Source organism: Arachis stenosperma, chromosome 2 (genome assembly GCF_014773155.1).
Source record: "Arachis stenosperma cultivar V10309 chromosome 2, arast.V10309.gnm1.PFL2, whole genome shotgun sequence".
NCBI classification, from domain to species: Eukaryota; Viridiplantae; Streptophyta; class Magnoliopsida; order Fabales; family Fabaceae; genus Arachis; species Arachis stenosperma.
Window position 1 is genome coordinate 3,375,168 of NC_080378.1, and position 22,272 is coordinate 3,397,439.

The window sequence follows — 22,272 nt, forward strand, 5'->3', positions numbered from 1 at the left end:
GTTTGAGAAAGGTAATAAACTCTTTGGTTTTGTGAGCTTTTTGTTGGGGTAAATGTTAATTTGTATTTTTATTGTTTTAGAAATAAGGATTGATTTGGAAAAAGTTAATTTGTTGGTTTTTATTGTGTTTTTTAGTTGTATTTTTGTGTTTTTTTTTATGTGAAAATAAAAGTTAATTTGGCAAGATTTGAGTGGTGGATTCTAAAATTTTGCCAAGTAAGCGTTGGTGCTGACATGGCATTAGTAGAAGAAGAGAAATAACTTAGAAGCAATGTGGGTAAACCTATGTACCTACTTTTATATATTAAGAATAGATAATGATTTTAGAATTCTTTAGTTTATGTTTCTTTCGTCTTTGTATTTTATCTATAAGGTAGAAACAAAACTCTCTCTCTCTCTCTCTCTCATCCAAGAAAAATACTGCTTGATAACTAGGATTTAGATCCTCTAAATTTTGAATTTCACTTTAGAGGTAAAATGTGATCTCTTACCATTTATTTCATAGGTAGGACTAAGAAAAAATATGAGGGATAAATCATTCAAGAGTGAGAGATCACATTTTACCTTCTAAAGTAAAAATTCAAAATTTAGATGATCCAAATTCAAAATACCATAACTCTCAATCTAATACCGAGTAGTAACTAATATGCTATATAGCATAACTACTTTTTTTTTTTTGGTTTCCCATGGTATCTTTTAATCCGGGAGGCAAAATACTAATTCATTGTGATTCAAAGCTCCATTTAAATATTTGCGGCTGACCAATGGGTTGTTGTATGCATAAGGCAAGATTTGAATTCTTGAGCTAAAGATCAACCCAGCTTGGTTACAATAACTACTACTATTTGATATGTTTGAGAGAAGTACTATTGAAGCTGGTCCCATAACATAACACGTTGGTTGAAAGTTGAAACTTTCCACAAGACGAGTTGAAGTCAATGTCCTCTAGCTAACAAGTTAGAAGCACCACACAATCATAAAGGGAATACACTGAATGAAGCTGAATTATTCGAACTTGGAAGGACCAACCAACTCCTCATCACGAAATTTCCACAAAAACTACAATTCCACGTCTTGCAATCACATCGCTTGTTTCAAAGTCTTGGAAATGAAAGGTAACAACAAAAATTAAAGGCAAAAATGAAAATTACGTTGCAGGAACCTTCCAAATTCCAAAATAACAATGAAATTATTAGCCCCTCAGACCCCTATATGGTTAATTATCTTTGTCTTGTTGCCAACAAATTATTGAGAACTGCTTCTTCATCTTCACTGTAAGCTTTGATATACCACCACACAGTTCGGTTACAAAGCCTGGAGCGTTGCATTTTTTACTCACCTTCATATCTAAATTTCTGATCACTTGTTGAGATCATGCCATGGCTGCTGAACTTGTTGGTGGAGCTTTACTTTTTAGCTTCATTGACGTTGTCATTGACAGGCTCCTTACAACTGATGCTGTCAACTTGGTCTTGGGCAACGAACTTGGCCCTGACTTGGTTGAAAAGCTGAAGACTGCTCTGTTGGGTGCTGAAGCTCTTGTTGCTGATGCTGAGATGAAGCAGTTTGGCAATCCATCGGTGAGGAAGTGGCTCGATAATCTCAGGGATGCTGTTTACTGTGCTGAGGACTTGCTGGACACTGTCCTCATCAAAGCCACCACACAAAAGAAGAAAAGTTCTTGCTGTTCCCTTAGCTTCTTCATCAACCGACATAGAGATGACATGGTAGACAAGATGGAAGGGGTAGTTATAAGAATTGAGGATCTTGGAAAACAAAAAGATTTCCTTGGTCTTGAAAAGATTCCCACTGGTAGCTCATCATGGAGGACTCCAACCAGTTCTCTTGTGAGAGGGAATGTGTATGGCAGGGAGGATGACAAGAAGGCCCTAGTCCAGATGCTGAATGACAACAATGAGCATCACCTGTCTGTGATAGCTATTGTTGGCATAGGTGGGGTTGGTAAAACAACTTTAGCCCAATGGCTGTACAACAATCAGGAGGAGTTCATGAAGGGATTTGATCTGAAAGCATGGGTTTGCGTTTCGGAGAAGTTTGAAGTTGTTGAGACTACAAGGAATTTTATAAAGGAGATCTCTCCGGATACTCAATGTCTTGAGCACTTCAATTCACTTCACCATGCTTTGAAAGAAAAATTGTTGAACAAGAAATTCTTTATTGTTCTGGATGATGTTTGGAGTGATGATGGTGACAAATGGAGTAATTTTATGACCCCTTTCCAATATGGGAAGAAAGGAAGTATTGTTCTTCTGACTACTCGCGGGAATAATGTTGCTTTAGCCGTTCAAAATTGTCGCCCTTATTTTCTCAGGAAGTTGTCAGAGGACTATTGTTGGTCAATGTTTGCAGAAAATGCATCTTTTCCAGAATCAAATGGGAGAGCAGCACTTGAAGAAATAGGTAGAAAGATTGTCAGGAAGTGTGATGGCTTGCCATTAGCTGCAGAAACACTTGGTCGCTTGTTACGTACAAAGCATGATGTTGAGGAATGGAACAAGATACTAATGAGTCATATTTGGGGATTTGCTGTGCAGAAGAGTAAGATTATCCCAGCATTACTGATAAGTTACTTCCATCTTCCTCCACATTTAAAGGGTTGTTTTGTTTACTGTGCATTATATCCCAAGGATTATAAATTTGTGAAGGATGAATTAATCCTTTTGTGGATGGCAGAAGCATTGTTAACACCAGAAGGAGGAAAGAGTTTAGAAGTAATTGGTCGTGAGTATTTTGATGAACTAACTTCCAGATTATTTTTTACAAAGAATAATGACGGGGATGATTATTTTGATGCACGATCTCCTGCATGACTTAGCAATATTCCTTGCTGGAGATTTCTATTGCAATCTAGAAGAACTTGGTAAAGAGGAGGAGATAAGGATTCAGCCTCGACATTTGTGTGCAAATTTATGTTATTGTAGCTCAAAACTTCCTAATTTGATTTCTGAAGTAAAATCTTTGAGAACATTATTATTATTTGGCGATTGCTCATCTTCCAACTGCAACATTGAAGCGGCAACATGGGACATATTATCAAAGTTTAAATACTTGAGAGCTTTATCCTTCTGTAAACGTGGTGTGGCGTCATCCTTGAGTATACTTGTGGTGCCTGATTCAATTAAAGAATTAGTCCATCTGCGCTACTTGGATCTGTCTGGGACGAATATTAAGACATTGCCGGAGTCTTTGTGCAACTTGTCTAGTTTGCAAACCTTGAAGTTGTATTATTGTTCTAATCTAACTACGTTGCCTAGTGGTTTGCATAATCTTTTGAAGTTGCGGCATCTTGATATTAGAGGAACTTCTTTGGAAGAAATGCCCGGAAAAATGAGCAAGTTGAATCAATTGCTCGTTTTAAGTTACTTTGTTGTGGGCAAGCACGAAGACAATGGAATCCAGGAGTTAGGGGGGTTGGAAAATCTTCATGGACGCCTTGAGATTACGAAGTTGGAGAATATTGTTGATGTGAAAGAAGCAGAGAGTGCAAAGATAATGGATAAGAAGCACATTGATGTATTATGCTTGCAATGGTCTTCAGGCGAAGATATGGTTTCAGACACACAAAGAGAAAAAGTCATGCTCGATAAGTTGGAACCACACAATGGGTTGAAAGAGTTGAGAATATGGGGATACAAGGGTACAATATTTCCAGATTGGTTGGGGTGTTCCTACCAAAACATGACAAGTGTATCTCTAGAGTCTTGCAAGAATTGCTGCATGCTGCCTTCGCTTGGACAGCTGCCATCTCTTAAGTCCCTGCGTATTAAAGGTTTGGATCAGGTGAGGAGTATTGGGGAGGAGTTTTACAAGAATGAAGGAGATGATCATTCTTCGCATATTGCACCGTTTCCCTCACTGGAGATATTGGAATTTAATGATATGGCATGTTGGGAGGAGTGGCACTTACCTGACTCAAAAGTCTTTCCTCAGCTTAAGAGGCTTCAAATAAGAAAGTGTCCAATATTGAACGAAGAGATGCTTAATCAGGTATTCTTCAGAATCGTTTCTTCTTTGCCGGATGTTTCCAAAGCTCGCAAACTACTTATAGGCGACGCTGTTATAGACCTGTACAGCGAGGCCATGTTTCTTGATGGGGATACTTTAAGAATTAGGGGAAGTGAATCTGTGATGGAGTCTGCATTGAAGGCACTGATGAGCATCAATCATCTACGTTGCCTCCAAGAAATACACATCTGGAGCTGTAGTAAACTAGAATTCCCCCAGCTACAGCAGCACAAGTATGATTTGGTAGACCTACTAATAAGCAGCTGTGATTCACTGACCTCCTTGTCGTTGGATGTCTTTCCCAATCTCAAGAATTTGAAGATATCATATTGTAGGAATCTGGAATCAGTGTCAATGTCAGAGGCACCACACGCTGCTCTTCAACGTCTCTCCATCTTTAACTGCCCTGAATTAGTGTCATTTGCAGGAGAAGGACTGGCTGCACCCAACTTGACTCATCTTAAAGTCAGCTTCTGCTCAAAGTTGGAGGCATTACCACGTGACATGAAGAGTCTACTCCCAAGTTTACAGTCTCTCGAGATATATGGTTGCCCAAACATTTGCAGGTTTGCCAGAGGTGGGTTCGCTGCCTCACCTTCCCTCCCTTACCACTCTCAAGATATGCTGGTTCGATAATCTGGAGACATTGGAGTGCAACGAGCTTCTCCGCCTCACCTCCCTTCAACAACTGCACATTGATTGGTGTCCAAAGCTGGAGAATATGGAAGGAGAAAAGCTGCCTCCCTCTCTCTTGCTACTTCAAATTAAAGAGTGTGGTTTGCTGGGAGAACACTGCAAGAACAAGCATCAACTAATCTGGCCCAAAATTTCCCACATCCCCACCATTCAAGTTTCCGATAGAGATTTTACTGGGTAATTTTCTAATCTCTCATTTTGTCATTTCCTTTATTTTAAAAACAACAACATGCTGTTTTGCACAGAGGGAAAAAATGATAGCTTGATTTCTGGAAAGAAAACAGTTAAAAAAATGGTGTTTTTTTTCTTTGCCTAATCTTTATGTTTGCTTAACCAAATTCACTGTACTTATCAAATTAAATAGGGCTATTAAAATGGTTTCCGAGATTGAAAATGTGCTTGTTTCTAATCCTTTTTTTTTTATCAAAGAGTTACCTATCGTGCTAGAAAATTCAAGGTAAAAGGAATCAGCATGAGGTGTATAAGCTTTCAAAATAAAAGGATCAAATTATTGCTGTATAATCTTTTCTAACAGTAACTATTTCTTCCTTGTCTTGTTTGTATACAGAGATATACTGTCCAACTTGCTACCTTTAAGTATCCAATTGTACCTTATGTTCGGCAATAACTAGAAGAGTAAGTTGGGATTTATGCCTTCAACTGCTTGCTGGATTTGTAACTCTTAAGTTGAATAGACGGAGAGTTATTCATATTATTATACACTCATCTAATGCCTTGTATAATTTCTTTTGAACACGCTAGCGATAAACAGTTTTCCCATGGTGAACTCGATATAGCTAATGTCATTAGAAGGTCAAGTTGCGATGAAGCCATCAGACAACAATTTCATCTCTATCAACTTCACTTATTGGTGAGTATCTATCTTTTTTTTTTGGAAAAGTATAGGTAAACAATGAAAATATTAAACAATGTAAACAATAGATATATCGGATGTTCATTTTACTAGTGTACGGATGGTTAATATTAAAATTTAGAAGTTTAATTTGGAGGTGTAGTGTGTTTTTATTTGATTGGTGGTTGTTCACATTGTTCAACAAAGTCATTGTCCCCCTAGCATTCTCCTTTTTTTTTTCTTTTGAAATTATTATTTTTAAATAGGAAAAGTATAGGAGAACAATAATTCTAGTGAACAATATAAACAATGGGGTTACAAATGTAAATTACTCATAAATTTAATTAATGATATCATTAATTTAATTATACTAATAACCATTTTTCAAAATTTAAAAAGATAAGTCAAAATGGATTTAATTATACTAAAAACCATTTAATTATACCAACTTGGGAACTAGCACACGTTTCTTATCCTCACCATATACCCTATCTCTTGGTTCCCAGCCCACCCACGCAGCCCTCCCTCCCTGTTCCAACGTCCGGCAGCCCCCAAGTGGAGAAAAAAAATTTTTTTTCACTACACCCGTCAACCCGTGCACCTTGCAGTCCGGCGTAGGTCACCGTGATCACGTTCTGTGCAGTCCCTGCAGCCCAAGGCCTCCACCATTGTAGTCCCTGCAGCCCAAAGTCTCCACCTATCACAACCATTTTAATGGAGCACAATTCCGTTGAACCGAGTTGTCTCGTGCCAATTTCTTTTACCGGTGATTCGTTCGACGGAGAAAGTGAACAGTTGGACAAGGTAAACAATGTATCTTATTTCTTTTAGACGTATGTTTATTTTCATATAAATTAGATAGTTATTAAAAGCTCAACATTCTTAATCCATTATGATATTTTGTTACAAACGGAACAATTTGGATGGTGTTCTTGTTCATTCATGTAGTTATTAGTTAAAGTGTAATATATAAGTGGATGATCCAGTGAAAGGATTAGTTTGAATTTTTTCTACCTAAAAAGAGAAAAAAATTACATTTTTAGAATGGTGAAATGTTATAATACAATGTACTAGTTAGTTGCTACTACTTACTAGTTACAGATAAGGTTCTTGCTAAGTTTTTATAACTAGTTTCAATGAACCATGTGAAAAGTTATAAAAAAGATGAAGTTAGAAATTTATTTACTGGATATGATGAAGTGTTACAATACCTCTTTAATAGGTCATCCTGACATGTTTTGAATATATGTATAGTGTTAAATATGAAAATTTTGCACATGGTTGCGACTAAAATTGTTACAATCCCCATCTGTATGCTATCAAACCATGCATGCACTAACAAGTTTGGATAAATATGGAAGAAAATTATAGGAGCTAATAACGAGACTGTTTACATGGTAGTAGAAGACTCTATTTTAGTTTGTGTAGTGATACCTAATATGTGGTGGATTTATGCATTCTGTATATAAATAATAGTTAACACAATACTAACTCATTAGGTGCCACTTTAGATTAATTCATGCATATTAATAAATTTTAATATCATATTTTTGGATATAGTATTAATAAATTCTATTTAGTTGATATTTTATTATAGTATCTACTTACGTTGTGTATGTTTGATTGTAGGCCATAGAATGTACGAAAATTACTGGGTTGGTTACATCGATAGCGGGTTGGTTTTGACTGAGCTTGTTTGTTTCAAGATAATCGTGTAGAATCTGCTGCAAATCAAGCTTCGGAGGCTTCCGCTCAGCAGATTGCTAAGCAAGGACTTGGTGGATTCATGTCGCTCTTAAACTCCTTTGACAATACCTAGATTATTTACGATATTGCATCTATTATGTTATATTAGAGGTCCCTTTTGTTAGGTCATACAACTCAATATGTATGTTTCATGGTCATTTTCTTTGTTTAGGATTTCTATGATAAGAAAATTATGAAATTGGTATTTTCATGGCATTATCTTGATGCTACTCACATATCTGGCCTGTTTATACTTTTCTGGATGTCGATTGACTGGTTGTAGAATACTGTCTGCATAAATACATGTCGTATAATCTGTATTTTAACCATTTAATAAATTTGGGATGTTGTGTGCTTTTAACTTCGAGTGGCATGTCTAGGATGTTCACTTTACTACGGTTATTGATTGTTATTTTTCTGGTGTTTGGATGGTTACTTCTTATCGGATTAGCTATTTGTTTTTGATTATTTAAATGTCATATAGTATGGATGTTCGATTCCTTAGGCTTGTGCATGGTTATTTTTTTTATATACGAGTGTCTTAGTAACTAAGATAAATAAAGCGGATGTTCGGTTTAGTAGGTTTGCAGATGGTTATTTCTATTTGTTTCTGGATGGTTATTTAGTGTGTATCACGAATGGAATGTTATTATTCACGAGTTATAATGTGGATGTTCACCTCAATATATTACTGGATGGTTACTTTTAATGTTGATTACGAATGGCTAGTGATTAGTTACATGATTTATAATGTGGATGTTCGCGTTATTAGGTGAGTGGATGGTTACTTTTAGTGTGGATACAAAATTGCATGTTATTACTTACAATAGTTATAATATGGATGTTCACTGGCTTAGGTTCGTGGATGGTTATTTCTAATTGTGCCAGTATGATTTTTGCCTGTGGATTGCGAATTATTTTTTTTAGTGTGTATTACGAATGGTGTCTTAGTGGTATATCGCAGATGGTCGGCTTAGTAGGATAGAGTATGGTTATTTCTATATGTTTCGGGTGTTTATTTATAAAACTTAAGAGTTGTCTGTTATTAGGTTTTGGAATGAAAAAAAAAATTTTTAACTTTGTCAACCAACTTGGAAACACCTGGGGAAAATTTTTAACCATGGGTTAATGAATAAAATGAGAATTACAATGTAGTGAGAGTACATAGGCAAAGAGTACAAAGGCATAACACCCATAGTCGTGTGCAGTAAGAGTACATAGGCAGTTTTAAAAAAATTCAAGTTACAAAAGGTCCTTGCAAGCGTAGCTGCTTTAAAAAATTGAACTTCTAATACTTAAATCACCAAAACAAGTCTTAATATAACCAGCTTTCGCAACATCAGCAAGTATTACCTAAATGATGTAAATCATGTCACATTTTTTCAATCCATCCTTTCATACAAAATTGAACACCCGTTATTTATAGAAATTAACGGTCCATCATATGAACCAGAAACAAACAAAGAAAACAATACTAAAATTTCAAGCCAGGCTCCAACAAATTTCAAACTTCTTTGCCTTAATCCAAGGAACCATGAACCATTTGATATTACTATTCATGCTATAATTTTAAAAAAAATAAACATATCAAAATCAACAGCATAACACCCCACAGTCGATTGGAGTGAGAGTACATAGCCAGTTTAAAAAAATTAAATGTTAAACAAGATCCTTGTAAACATAGTAATTAAAATTTGAAGTTCTAATTACGTAAGTCACCAAAATATGTCCTAATATTGATTGGGATGGTTATCAAATATGCTGATTAATATGTAAATATAGTCTTTGCACAGTTAGATTCAACGCCAAAAGTACTTTTACTTATATCCATTCCAATCAAATGGATCAAAATGCAAGTGGACATTTGAGGATGAAGTAAAATACACTTTTAGCTAATATTAGAAAAAAGTAAATTTATCCCAAATTATAGTTACAATTTTTATGTAAAATAAACCAACAGGATTCCAATTCAAGCCTATCTCTTCTTTATCAAATATTCATAATCAGAGTATTTAACAGTTTCTAAATTTTGACAGCCTCTTAGGTTAAGTTTTGGAATGAAAAAAAAAATTTAAACATCATCAATTAAGTTACAATCACCTGGGAAAAATTTTCAACCATACGTTAATGAATAAATTGACCATCCTATCTAGATTCATTAAACAACTCACAAAGCAACATATTCATAGCACGTGCCTCAGACGAATTGCTGACTTACTAATAACCGAAGGCAAAACAAAGTCAAATACAGTAACTCGTTAAAATACAAGACGCAGAAATCCGGATGCTCATAAACATGTACGTATCATTATTCCTTCCCACTACATTTCGTTCACAATCAAAAGGATAAGTCAAACAAACCCAGGAATTTCCGAAAGCAACAAAACCCTTCTAAGCAGCCAGAACATAAAAGTTACTGTAAACATCTAAACATTCAATATACGGTTATCGGTTCTCTGACCTTCAATCTGGGAAGAGAAACAAACCCCACGGCTTTTCTTGTTGCACCCGGTAATGACTCCAACCAAGGCGAACATGCAACGGCTACAACCTAGGGAGACTGCGGATAAAGGCCAACGCCGGGGGTTTTTGGGCGACTTCCACTCGAGGGGGCCAGGGATTCTCCTCTGCTGCTGGTGGTCTTCGCAATGGAGGCACTGGCGGATGTTCGGTATGGCGATTGGCAGAATGAACTACGGGTAGCAGCAAAAAAGGAGGGGCTAATGGAGAAGGTCCTCCTTCGTCAATGCCGTTCGAAATAGTGGGGAGAGAAGGCTAACGTTTCCTTTCTTGAAGGGTGTTCGAAAGTTAGAGAAGGGGAAAGGTTTTGACTGTTGGGTCAAAGAAAGAGGGAGTGGATGGGATGATTACAATGGTATTAATTAAAATAATTAAATTTAGGATTTAAGAAATGGAGTGTTTATCAGTATACCTATGTTATTAATCTAATTGGGCTAACTATTAAGGCCCGTTGTTCATATTGTTTCCCAAAGTCATTGTCCTCCTAGCATCTCCCTTTTAAATAAACTAAAATATAGGCATACCATGAATTTAGCCAATGGTCTTTATCCTGGTATGTGCAGTTTGGACATATATTAAGCTACTTAAGATTCTGTTCTGAAATGTCTATATTGAAAATCTTTTCTTTCTAACTTATAATATTATGGCAATTAAATTATGCTTGTTGATCACTTTATTTTTCTCTCTAACTGCATTTAACTTCCTCTTTGCAATTTCACTTTTTGGTGGCATTTATGTTTGTTAAATATCATTTCACTGCTGATCCTAAAATCTAAACAATGATCCAACATTACTGCACTACTATGCATTTCACAAAAAATTGTAGAAAATAAAAAGAACTGAAAGACTATAGAATGATAACTGTGTTTGGTTTTTCTGATGACAAACTCTTAGTCTTGAAATGATATTAATTTGTGTATTAGTAGGTTCTTATCATTGTGTATTTATCAAGTAGGTTCTTATCATAGTCCTTCAAGTTTGAGGTGTGATCGCTATCCGTGCTCTCTAGCCAAAAGTTCATAAACAACGGCTGTCTATTGTATCATTGATTTCACCATTTAGTTTATGTGGTTATGTTCTTGGACAAGAGTTCTGCACTTATAATTAGTAGTGCTTGTAAGTTTTGAGACTTGCTTGTAGCTTTATTTGGAAAATAGTGAATATTTTTACCTTTTCGTGGGTTTTTTTCCCTCTCACATTGAGAGGTTTTTTCCCACGTTAAAATTTGGTGTCCTGTTGTTCTGTCATCTCTTCAATTATTTGCTGGTATTGATGCTTCCATATTATGCCTTTGACAGGTTTAGTTTATTCCCACCATGAATGATCATTTTACAATGTTAAATATCTTGCCCATGAAAATTATATTGAAAATAATGCACCAACTATTAATTATCTTAAAAGGTTTTCATAGGTGTACACAGGAACTATTCTCTTGGCATTTACACAAGTTGCCTTGAATAAATGAAAGAGAAGAATCATCCTCTTTCAAAAGGAAATTCAGTTCATTAGAAAAAAACCATTCAAAATTCTTTATAAACAAGAATTTGGTTGGCTGATCAAGATCCAAGAGTGACAATAAAACTTTTTCAAAAAAAAAATGTATGAAGAAAAAAATATTGGTGATGATGATGATGATGATGATGATGATGATGATGATGCAGGAACAGCCTTATTTTACAGATGCAAGGCAATTAATGTCAATCACCATGGTGAAAAGCTGTTTAAGACTAAAGAGAGTGGTTTAGACATTAAATCATAACTAACTAACTAAAAGTTGAAAAAGGCAGCAAGAGACAAAGAAAAAGGATGTCCCAAAAAGACATTCATGATCAAGCTACCAATTAGTGTCGATTGTCTAGCTTATAAGGACAAATTGGCAAATTCTGGAGTGGCAAGTTTTGCATTGATTGTGGATCCTAATTCTCTAAATGATCAAATAACGATCCACTTTCTTACTTAAATTGCTTGTTCCACCATTTGAGCAATCATAGCCAAAATGACAAAAAAGTTAAAGCTACATTTAATATTTGATTAGCCAGCAGCCAGCAAGACCAATTCCCACAAGCATCCAACTATGAATTAGGCAATGATGATGATGATGCAATGATATTTCTTCTATCAAGATAGCTGGATGGTAGGCCTAGCATTAATGATAGTGTATAATATTCATTTTTCTTGTTCTTCATGTGTATTTATTTACCACTCATTCTGTATAAGATGACTCACATTCGATATTCGATCCAAGTTACATAGCAATAGAATGATGAGTACATAATAAATACATAAAGAATAAATAAAGACAAAAAAACAAATCATACAAACTCTACTCTGGGTCTAATGCTCATAACAACTACACTCACAAAATGACAAGCACTTAATTTATGATGGGGCCATAAGTTATGATGGACCAGAATGAGACAAAGGTAGTTTGATACTACAGTTTGAACAACTTGAAAATATTAATACTTTTTATTCAACACTTGAGCTACTTTTGTCTTATAAAGCAGAAGGACATCAAAATTTTGATTTTTAGTAATAATGAATATGAGTATACAATGAATCCCAAATTGTGGTGGGAGAGGAAATTATGCAGCAAAAAAGACACTCATTGCATGTTGTCCAGATTGAGGTAGAAATTAATATAGGCAAACTACTAAAACCAAAAATAATAAATACATAGCTACATTTACCATTTAACAACTATCATCTCAATCTAGTGGGATGGGCAAGATTTTACTACTATTATCATCTTCACTTTGATCAGTGATCTCTCCACCTATTCGCTTTCTATCTCTGCTAGAGTCCTTTTGCTCATGATGATGATGATAATTGCGATGGAATCGCGACGATTCTCCTCCGGTCCTCCGTTCCTACAAGAAAGAATCATAAAATAATGATAAATGAGAATCAGATTATAGCAATGCTGAATCATCTTGTTTTTGCTCTCCAGTTATGTATAATGCAGAGTTCAAGAAAGGGAAAGAACATACATCACGGAATAGAATGTCGTCAGCCTCAAGCATGTGGATTATGTGTCCGATTTTAGGTCTCTTTGTGGCATCAGGATCAACACATTTAAGAGCAACCAACAGAGCAAGCTTAAGAGCCTTTGAAGACGGCTTTTCAGGAAGGTTCGGATCGATGAGTTCCTCTGATTTTCTATTGCCAACCATAGTTTTCAACCACTCAATTAAATTAACCTGCAAATATACCAAATTCTAGTTAGGAAAATCGAAAAAGAGAGAAAATAATCAACAGAGAACAGTGTAAGATGATTAAAACCAAAACTGTATACTATTATTGGTTGTAGCCTCTAACCTCTCCTTGGGATTTACTATAATCAATAGGACTTCTTCCGGTAATTATTTCCATAATAAGTATTCCAAAGCTATCAACATCACTCTTCTCAGTTAGCATTCCAGTGCATGCATACTCCGGTGCAACATAACTACAGAACAAGAAAAGAGAGAACATGAACTTTGAAGCCTGAAATATTTGAGTATAGAAAGTGAAACTAACTTATAAGGGAAAATGTTTGGTTAACTTAGACTAACCCAAATGTCCCCATCACTCGGGTTGTGACATAGCTATGATCAGAACAGAGAAGCTTAGTGTTCCGAGGGTGACCTGAAACTGTAGGTCGATCTCGGTCGAGATCTTCTACGTTGGTCGGAGCCGACGTGTCCGGCAAGTGTTCAGCGGCCGGAGCTGGTGTGTCCGACTTGTTGGACTTTAGCGATAGTGCTGGATCCTTCATTCCCGGAGGGTGGGGGTACCTGCAAGGGACTCCGATGCTTAAGTTAGCAAGGGTATTAAGCAGTTATTGAGTAGAATCAGAGTATGAGTTATACCTGGGTACTCCAGTGTATTTATAATGGTGTAGAGTGACCTTTTGTGGATAAGATAAGTTAGTTATCTTATCTTATCTTTATCTTATCTTTAAAGTGAGGTCATCTTATCTTCAAGGGAACCGCCCTTCTCTCTGTAAGCGTGGGTTGCCTTTAGGGTTTGGGTCGTGTTCCTTGAGTTGGGCCCTTCTTTGGGCTTTTCCTGTCGCTTCGGCCGACTTCTTCGTAAAGAAGTCGGTCTGCTTGACCTAAAAAGGTCGGTCGCTTCACTATTCGAACATCCCGGGTCGGACAACTCGACCCAGGGTATGAACAGTGCCCCTACTTGAGCTCGGTCTTTTTTGAAATCGAGTTCTTGACTTTGGTCCTTTTTTGACGAAGCCGAACTCAAGCATTTTGTCGATTCCTTTGTAGTAGCTTTTGAATGCAGAACGTTTCCTCTAAAAGACGCGCGCTTTTATACCGGCGCTTTTTTGGGAATGTGCGAGGGTTTAATGCTTTTAATTTTGAGCATTAATTGCCCCGTTTCCCTTAGGCTCTTTTACTTTGGATTTTGAAAACCTGAAAACGGTTTCTCTTCTTTTGCTCTTTCGTAACTTCTTTTCTTAGTTCTCTCTACTCTCTGTTTTTTCGTTTGCATTTCTGTTTTCCTTGCGTTGCGACGTCATTTGGTGTTGGAACTTGGGGTCTTTGTATTTCTTCTGGCGACATTGCTCTTTGTTTGCATTCCCAGATTTCGTCTTCCTCCTTTGGTTTTTTGTTGAAGCTCGCTGTTCTTTCCAGGTTGGTGATAGCTTTTCTCGTTTTCTTCGTGGCTTCGTCTTTAATTTTGATGAAGTTCTGGTTTTGCATTTTTGAAAGTTTGGATCTTTTTGTGATCTTATATTTACCTATTGCCGTGATATGATTTTCCTTTGGAGATTCTTGGAATTTTGAGGCTTTCTGAGCTTTTACTGTTGCTTCTGGTTGTTTTTTGGTAGTAGTACAAAATCTGTATCTGTTTCTCACCTTTGGAGATTGCTTCCTGTCTGATCTTTTGAAAAAAGGTTGCATCTTTAATGGTCCCATACTTTGTTGCTTTGGGAATGTTTTTGTTTGGTAGGCTTTGTAATGATTTGCTGTGTTTTTCTTTGATGAAAAACGCTTGTTGTTTTGAATCCTTTTTTAGAAATGCTTGGGATGTGATCTGTAGAGTATTTCTGGAAACCTTGCTTTATTGCTGCCTCCAAAGGATGCCCCAGGACTTTGGTTTGAGTCTTGGGGTTTTCCTTTTTGTGGTTTCATTATCTGAGAAGTATTGACCGAGTTGTTTTTATGAATACTTTTTCAGCCAGTTGAATGTTACTTTTCCTTTTACTGCTTTTGAACCGACCTGTTGTGGTCGTGTAATATTGCTCCATCCCAGCTTCACCCCAATTCCTGGGGTTTTATTAAAATTTTTCAACTTCTCTGCCGTGAACTAGATGTAACACATTCCCAGACTCTATTTCTTTACTTGTTTGTTTCTGCCAAGCCTGGCGGTTCTTCAAAAAAGAAAGCTTCTTGGGTTTCTTTCCAGGGTTTACTTATAACATGGGTTGACTTGGTTCGTTTTGACCAGTCTTTAAGTTATTATTTTAGCGATCCGTAAGACCTCGTCAGGTTCTTTTTTTAGATCACTTTCGATAACTTCTTACATTATTCTGTGTTCATCTTTTCCGATTTGTAGAAAGTGGTTGTCATCTCTAGATCGTCCTTTGGGTGAATCATGTTTTCACCTTTATCGGACGGTTGTCTTTTACCGTGATCGTGCAGTGAAATTTTTTTTCACTTCCTGCCGATCTGTTGCTTTATCGGACGATGAATGCTTCAGATTAATGCGTCTTGAAATCTTTGTAGAATATCTAAAATATATTTATTTAAAGGAAAATGCAAATATATATGTGTGGGAATTTTCTGCTCTAGGTCTCGACCTGGTGCCTCATTAAAAACTTTTTCAGGAAAAAGAGTGCATCCATTTGGTGAGACCCTTTACCTTTTCTAACTGTAGTACCTTCGTAGGTTGCAGGCGTGCCACGATCGGGAAAGCTCTCGTCCATCAAGCTCGGACAGTCTGTAGTAGCCCTTCCCAAGTACTTCTATGACTCGATAGGGTCCCTTCTAGTTTGCTGCCAGCTTCCCTTCTCCGGGTCGAGTTGTTCCAATATCATTCTGGATTAGGATGAGATCATTCTCTGCAAAACTTCTCGGTACTACTTTTGATTATTCTGGAAGCCATTTGGCGCTTTAGAGCTTCTTCCCTGATCCGAGCTCTTCCTGGATTTCGGGTAACAAGTCGAGCTCTTCTCTCTGAGTTGGGAGTTTGCTTGTTCATTGTAGTGGACTACTCGGGGAGATCCTTCCTGATTTCTATTGAAATCATTGCCTCCGCTCCGTATGCTAGTCGGAATGGTGATTCGTTTGTAGTAAAATGGGGGTTGTTCGATACGCCCATAGGACTTGTGGAAGTTCCTCGGCCCACGCTCCCTTTGCTTCTATACCCTCCGCTTTAATCCGGCCAATATGACTTTGTTGGCCACTTCGGCTTGTCCGTTGGCTTGGGGATGTTCAACGGAGGTGAACTGGTGTTTTATGTTCAAGTCGGCCACCAGTTTTCTGAAGCCTGCATCTGTAAATTGGGTACCGTTGTCCATGGTGATGGAGTATGGTACTCCGAACCTCGTAATAATGTTCCTATATAGGAATTTTCGACTTCTTTGAGCGGTGGCGTTGGCTAGGGGTTATGCCTCGTTCCATTTTGTGAAATAGTCTACTCCTACTATGAGAAATTTTACTTGTCCCGATCCCTGTGGGAAGGGTCCGAGAAGGTCGAGTCCCCATTTCGCAAATGGCCAGGGTGAGGTCACGCTGATGAGCTTTTCTGGTGGGGCAATGTGAAAGTTGGCATGCTTTTGGCATGGTGGGCATGTCCTCACGAATTCTGTAGCCTCTTTTTGTAGAGTTGGCCAATACAATCCCGCCCGGAGTACCTTTTTGGTGAGAGCTTGCGCTCCGAGATGATTACCACAAATGCCGCTGTGCACTTCCTCCAAGATTTCCTTTGTGTTAGAAGTCGGTACGCATTTTAGTAAGGGTGTTGATATCCCTCTTTTGTATAGTGTGTTATTTATGATAGTGTAGTACTGTGCCTCTCTTTTTAGCCTCTTTGCCTCTTTTCATCTGTAGGGAGTGTTTCTGTTTGAGGTAGTTTATTATGGGGGTCATCCATCCTTGATCCCGACCTATTATGGCTAGGACTTTTTCTTCTTCCGTTATTGATGGGTTCTGTAGTATCTCCTGGATGAGGCTTCTGTTGTTGCCCCCTGGTTTGGTGCTGGCTAATTTTGAAAGGGCGTCAGCTCGGGCATTTTGCTCACGGGGTATGTGGAATATCGTATATTCCCCAAGTTGTCCGAGCTGCTCTTTGGTTTTATCCAAATATTTTTTCATGGTCGGATCTTTGGCTTGGTAGCTTCCTGTTATTTGTGAGGTGACGACTTGTGAGTCACTATAGATGTTGAGTTTCCGAGCTCCAACCTCCCTAGCCAGCTTCAAACCAGCTAATAGTGCTTCGTATTCTGCCTGGTGTTTGAGGCCGGGAATCCGAATTTAAGGGAGAGCTCAAGTTGAGTTCCTTGGTTGCTTTCGATTATCACACCCGCACCGCTTCCTGTTTTATTCGAGGATCCGTCCACGTATATGTTCCACTCTATAGGGATTTCCGGGATGTCTGTGAATTCTGCTGGTGCACGAAATTGTGATCAATACTTTTCAAAACATAAATAATCCCTAGTAATGGCTCCAAAGACTTGGTGCTCAATACATGGCATAAACACAACTTCGCACAACTAACCAGCAAGTGCACTGGGTCGTCCAAGTAATAAACCTTACGCGAGTAAGGGTCGATCCCACGGAGATTGGTGGTATGAAGCAAGCTATGGTCACCTTGTAAATCTCAGTCAGGCAGACTCAAATGGGTATAGTGGTAAACGAATAAAGCAATAAGATAAAGATAGCGATACTTATGCATATCATTGGCGAGAGCTTCAGATAAGCGTATGAAGATGCCTTCCCTTCCGTCTCTCTACTTTCCTACTGCCTTCATCCAATCCTTCTTACTCCTTTCCATGGCAAGCTTGTGTAGGGTTTCACCGTTGTCAATGGCTACCTCCCATCCTCTCAGTGAAAATACGTCCCGATGCTCTGTCACAGCATGGCTAATCATCTGTCGATTCTCAATCAGGCCGGAATAGAATCCAGTGATTCTTTTGCGTCTGTCACTAACGCCCCGCCCTCAGGAGTTTGAAGCACGTCACAGTCATTCAATCATTGAATCCTACTCAGAATACAGACAAGGTTAGACCTTCCAGATTCTCTGAATGCCGCCATCAGTTCTTGCCTATACCACGAAGACTCTGATCTCACGGAATGGCTGGCTCGTTTGTCAGGCGAGCACTCGGTTGTCAGGCGATCAACCATGCATCATGTTATCAGGAATCCAAGAGATATTCACTAAGCCTCAAATGCTTGTAGAACAAGAGTGGTTGTCAGTCACTTTGTTCATGAGTGAGAATGGTGATGAGTGTCACAGATCATCACATTCATCAGTTGAAGAACAAGTGATATCTTGGACAAAGAACAAGCGGAATGAATAGAAGAACAATAGTTGCATTAATACTCGAGGTACAGCAGAGCTCCACACCTAATCTATGGTGTGTAGAAACTCCACCGTTGAAAATACATAAGAACAAGGTCTAGGCATGGCCGAATGGCCAGCCTCCCAAAGTGATCAAAAGATCTAAAGAAAAAGGTTCCAAAGATCAGATGATGTCAAATACAATAGTAAAAGGTCCTACTTATAGAAAACTAGTAGCCTAAGGTGTACAAAGATGAGTAAATGACATAAAAATCCACTTCCGGGCCCACTTGGTGTGTGCTTGGGCTGAGCAATGAAGCATTTCGTGTAGAGACTTCTCTTGGAGTTAAACGCCAGCTTTTATGCCAGTTTGGGCGTTTAACTCCCATTTAGGTGCCAGTTCCGGCGTTTAACGCTGGAATTTCTGTAGGTGACTTTGAACGCCGGTTTGGGCCATCAAATCTTGGGCAAAGTATGGACTATCATATATTGCTGGAAAGCCCAGGATGTCTACTTTCCAACGCCGTTGAGAGCGCGCCAATTGGGCTTCTGTAGCTCCATAAAATCCACTTTGAATGCAGGGAGGTCAGAATCCAACAGCATCTGCAGTCCTTTTCAGTCTCTAAATCAGATTTTTGCTCAGATCCCTCAATTTCAGCCAGAAAATACCTGAAATCACAGAAAAATACACAAACTCATAGTAAAGTCCAGAAAAGTGAATTTTAACTAAAAACTAATGAAAATATACTAAGAACTTAACTAAAACTACCAAAAACATACTAAAAACAATGCCAAAAAGTGTACAAATTATCCGCTCATCACAACACCAAACTTAAATTGTTGCTTGTCCCCAAGCAACTGAAGATCAAATAAGATAAAAAGAAGAATATGCAATGAACTCCAAAACATCTATGAAGATCAGTATTAATTAGATGCGGGGCTTTAGCTTTTGCCTCTGAATAGTTTTGGCATCTCACTTTATCCTTTGGAACTCAGAATGATTGGCTTCTTTAGGAACTCAGAATCCAGATAGTGTATTGATTCTCCTAGTTAAGTATGATGATTCTTGAACACAGCTACTTTATTGAGTCTTGGCTGTGGCCCAAAGCACTCTGTCTTCCACAATGAATCCAAAACATCTATGAAGATCAGTATTAATTAGATGAGCGGGGCTTTTAGCTTTTTGCCTCTGAATAGTTTTGGCATCTCACTTTATCCTTTGGAACTCAGAATGATTGGCTTCTTTAGGAACTCAGAATCCAGATAGTGTATTGATTCTCCTAGTTAAGTATGATGATTCTTGAACACAGCTACTTTATTGAGTCTTGGCTGTGGCCCAAAGCACTCTGTCTTCCAGTATTACCACCGGATACATACATGCCACAGACACATAATTGTGAACCTTTCAGATTGTGACCTCAGCTTGCTAAAGTCCCCAATTAGAGGTGTCCAGGGTTCTTAAGCACTCTTATTGCCTTGGATCACAACTTTATTTCTTCTTTTTCTTTCTCTTTTCTTTTTTTTCGTTTTCTCCCCTTTTTTTTCGTTTGCTTTTTTTTTTTGTATTCATGCTTTTCTTGCTTCAAGAAAAATTCAAAAGACATATGCACTGTTCAAGCATACATTCAGAGAACAAAAGTGTTGCCACCACATCAAATAATTAAACTGTTATAAATTCAAAATTCATGCAATTCTTTTCCTTTTCCATTAAGCACGTTTTATTTAAGAAGGTGATGGATTCATAGGACATTCATAACTTTAAGGCATAAACACTAAGAAATAATGATCATAAGACACAAACATGGATAAAGGTCCACCTTAGTGATGGCGGCTCTTCCTTCCTCTTGAAGGTCCTATGGAGTGCTTGAGCTCCTCAATGTCTCTTCCTTGCCTTTGTTGCTCCTCTCTCATGATTCTTTGATCTCTCTTATTTCATGGAGGAGAATGGAGTGTTCTTGGTGCTCCACCCTTAGTTGTCCATGTTGGAACTCGATTCTCCTAGGGAGGTGTTTAGTTGCTCCCAATAGTTTTGTGGAGGAAAGTGCATCCCTTGAGGCATCCAGGGATCTCATGATGAGAGGGGTCTCTTGTGTGCTCCATCCTTTTCTTGGTAATGGGCTTATCCTCATCAATGGTGATGTCTCCCTCTATGTCAACTCCAACTGAATAACAGAGGTGACAAATGAGGTGAGGAAAGGCTAACCTTGCTAGAGGACTTATCCGCCACCTTGTAGAGTCTTGGGCTATGACCTCATGAACTTCCATTCTTCTCCAATCATGATGCTATGGATCATGATGGCCGGTCTAAAGTAACTTCGGACCGGTTGCTAGTGGGAATGATTGAGTGTTGGATAAACTCCAACCATCCTCTAGCCACGGGTTGAGGTCATGCCTTCTCAATTGAACCGGCTGCCTCTTGAATCTCTCTTCCATTGTGCGCCTCTTCATATGATTGTGAGACTTGTCCAACCTTTGATCAAGTTGACCCTTGATGAGCGGATAATTGTTGCTTTTTGGCATTGTTTTTAGTATGTTTTTAGTATCTTTAGTTAGTTTTAGTATTTTTATTAGTTTTAATTAAAATTCACTTTTCTGGACTTACTATGAGTTTGTGTTTTTTGTGATTTCAGGTATTTTCTGACTGAAATTGAGGGTCCTGAGCAAAAATCTGATCCAGAGCTGAAAAGGACTGCAGATGCGTGGATTCTGACCTCCCTGCACTCGAAGTGGATTTTCTGGAGCTACAGAAGCCCAATTGGCGCGCTCTCAACGGCATTGGAAAGTAGACATCCTGGGCTTTCCAGCAATATATAATAGTCCATACTTTGTCCAAGATCTGATGGCCAAACCCGCGTAGCAATCCGGCCTCAGAAATTCCAGCGTTAAACGCCGGAACTGGAATAAAAGTGGAGTTAACGCCCAAACTGGCATGAGAACTGGCGTTTAACTCCAGAAAAGGTCTCTACACGAATTCCTTCATTGCTCAGCCCAAGCACACACCAAGGGCAGGAAGTGGATTTTTCTGTCATTTACTCACTCTGTAAACCTTAGGTACTAGTTTACTACTTATAGGATCTTTGACATGTATCCGTACCTTATGACCCCATAACATTTTGTACACGTTCTTCCACAGTATGAGCCTCTAAACCCTGGTTGGGGGTGAGGATCTGCTGTGTCTTGATGGATTAATGCATTAATACTGTTTTCTTAGTCAATCATGCTTGCTTCCATTCTAAGATAACACTTGTTCTTAATCCGGATGAATGGATGATCCGTGACAATCATCATCATTCTCAACCATGAACACGTGCCTGACAACCACCTCTGTTCTATCTTAGATTGAGTAGTTATCTCTTGGGTTCTTTCATAGGAATCTTCGTGGTATAGGCAGGACCTGATGGCAGCATTCAAGAGAATCCGGAAGGTCTAAACCTTGTCTGTGGTATTCTGAGTAGGATTCAATGATTGAATGACTGTGACGTGCTTCAAACCTGTAACCTACTGGGCGTTAGTGACAGACGCAAAAGAGTGATTCTATTCCGGTAGGGGAGGGAACCAAACCGTGATGGCAGCACTGTGACAGAGTGTGTGCATTAGCGTTCACTACGCGGATGGGAGGTAGCTGCTGACAACAGTGAGACCCTACACGAGCTTGCCATGGAAGGAGACATGCGTGTTTGATGAAGAAGACAGTAAGAAAGCAGAGATTCGGAAGATGGAGCATCTCCAAACCTCAACCCATTCTCCATTACTGCAGTACAAGTAACCATTACATGTTCTTTTGCTTCTTACAATCAATTCTGATAATTTCTGATATCCTGACTAAGATTTACAAAGATAACCATAGCTTGCTTCAAGCCGACAATCTCCGTGGGATCGACCCTTGCTCACGCAAGGTATTACTTGGACGACCCAGTGCACTTGCTGGT

General features: G+C 38.3%; 2 protein-coding genes across 2 annotated transcripts; one reads left to right on the top strand and one right to left on the bottom strand.

The window, feature by feature from the left end:
• Window positions 1-917: 917 nt before the first annotated feature.
• LOC130961255 (putative disease resistance RPP13-like protein 1) lies at window positions 918-3,074 on the top strand. Its single transcript, XM_057887025.1, has one exon. It carries the CDS (start codon window positions 1,380-1,382, stop codon window positions 2,829-2,831), a length of 1,452 nt encoding a protein of 483 aa, XP_057743008.1. The 5' UTR covers window positions 918-1,379; the 3' UTR covers window positions 2,832-3,074.
• A 9,475-nt stretch (window positions 3,075-12,549) lies between these two features.
• LOC130962378 (probable serine/threonine-protein kinase At1g01540) lies at window positions 12,550-13,409 on the bottom strand. The gene is made up of 4 exons (XM_057888601.1): window positions 13,396-13,409; window positions 13,160-13,289; window positions 12,832-13,041; window positions 12,550-12,711 (listed from the first exon to the last, which is right to left on the bottom strand). The coding sequence occupies exons 1-4, from the start codon at window positions 13,407-13,409 to the stop codon at window positions 12,550-12,552; spliced, it is 516 nt and encodes a 171-aa protein (XP_057744584.1).
• Window positions 13,410-22,272: the final 8,863 nt, after the last annotated feature.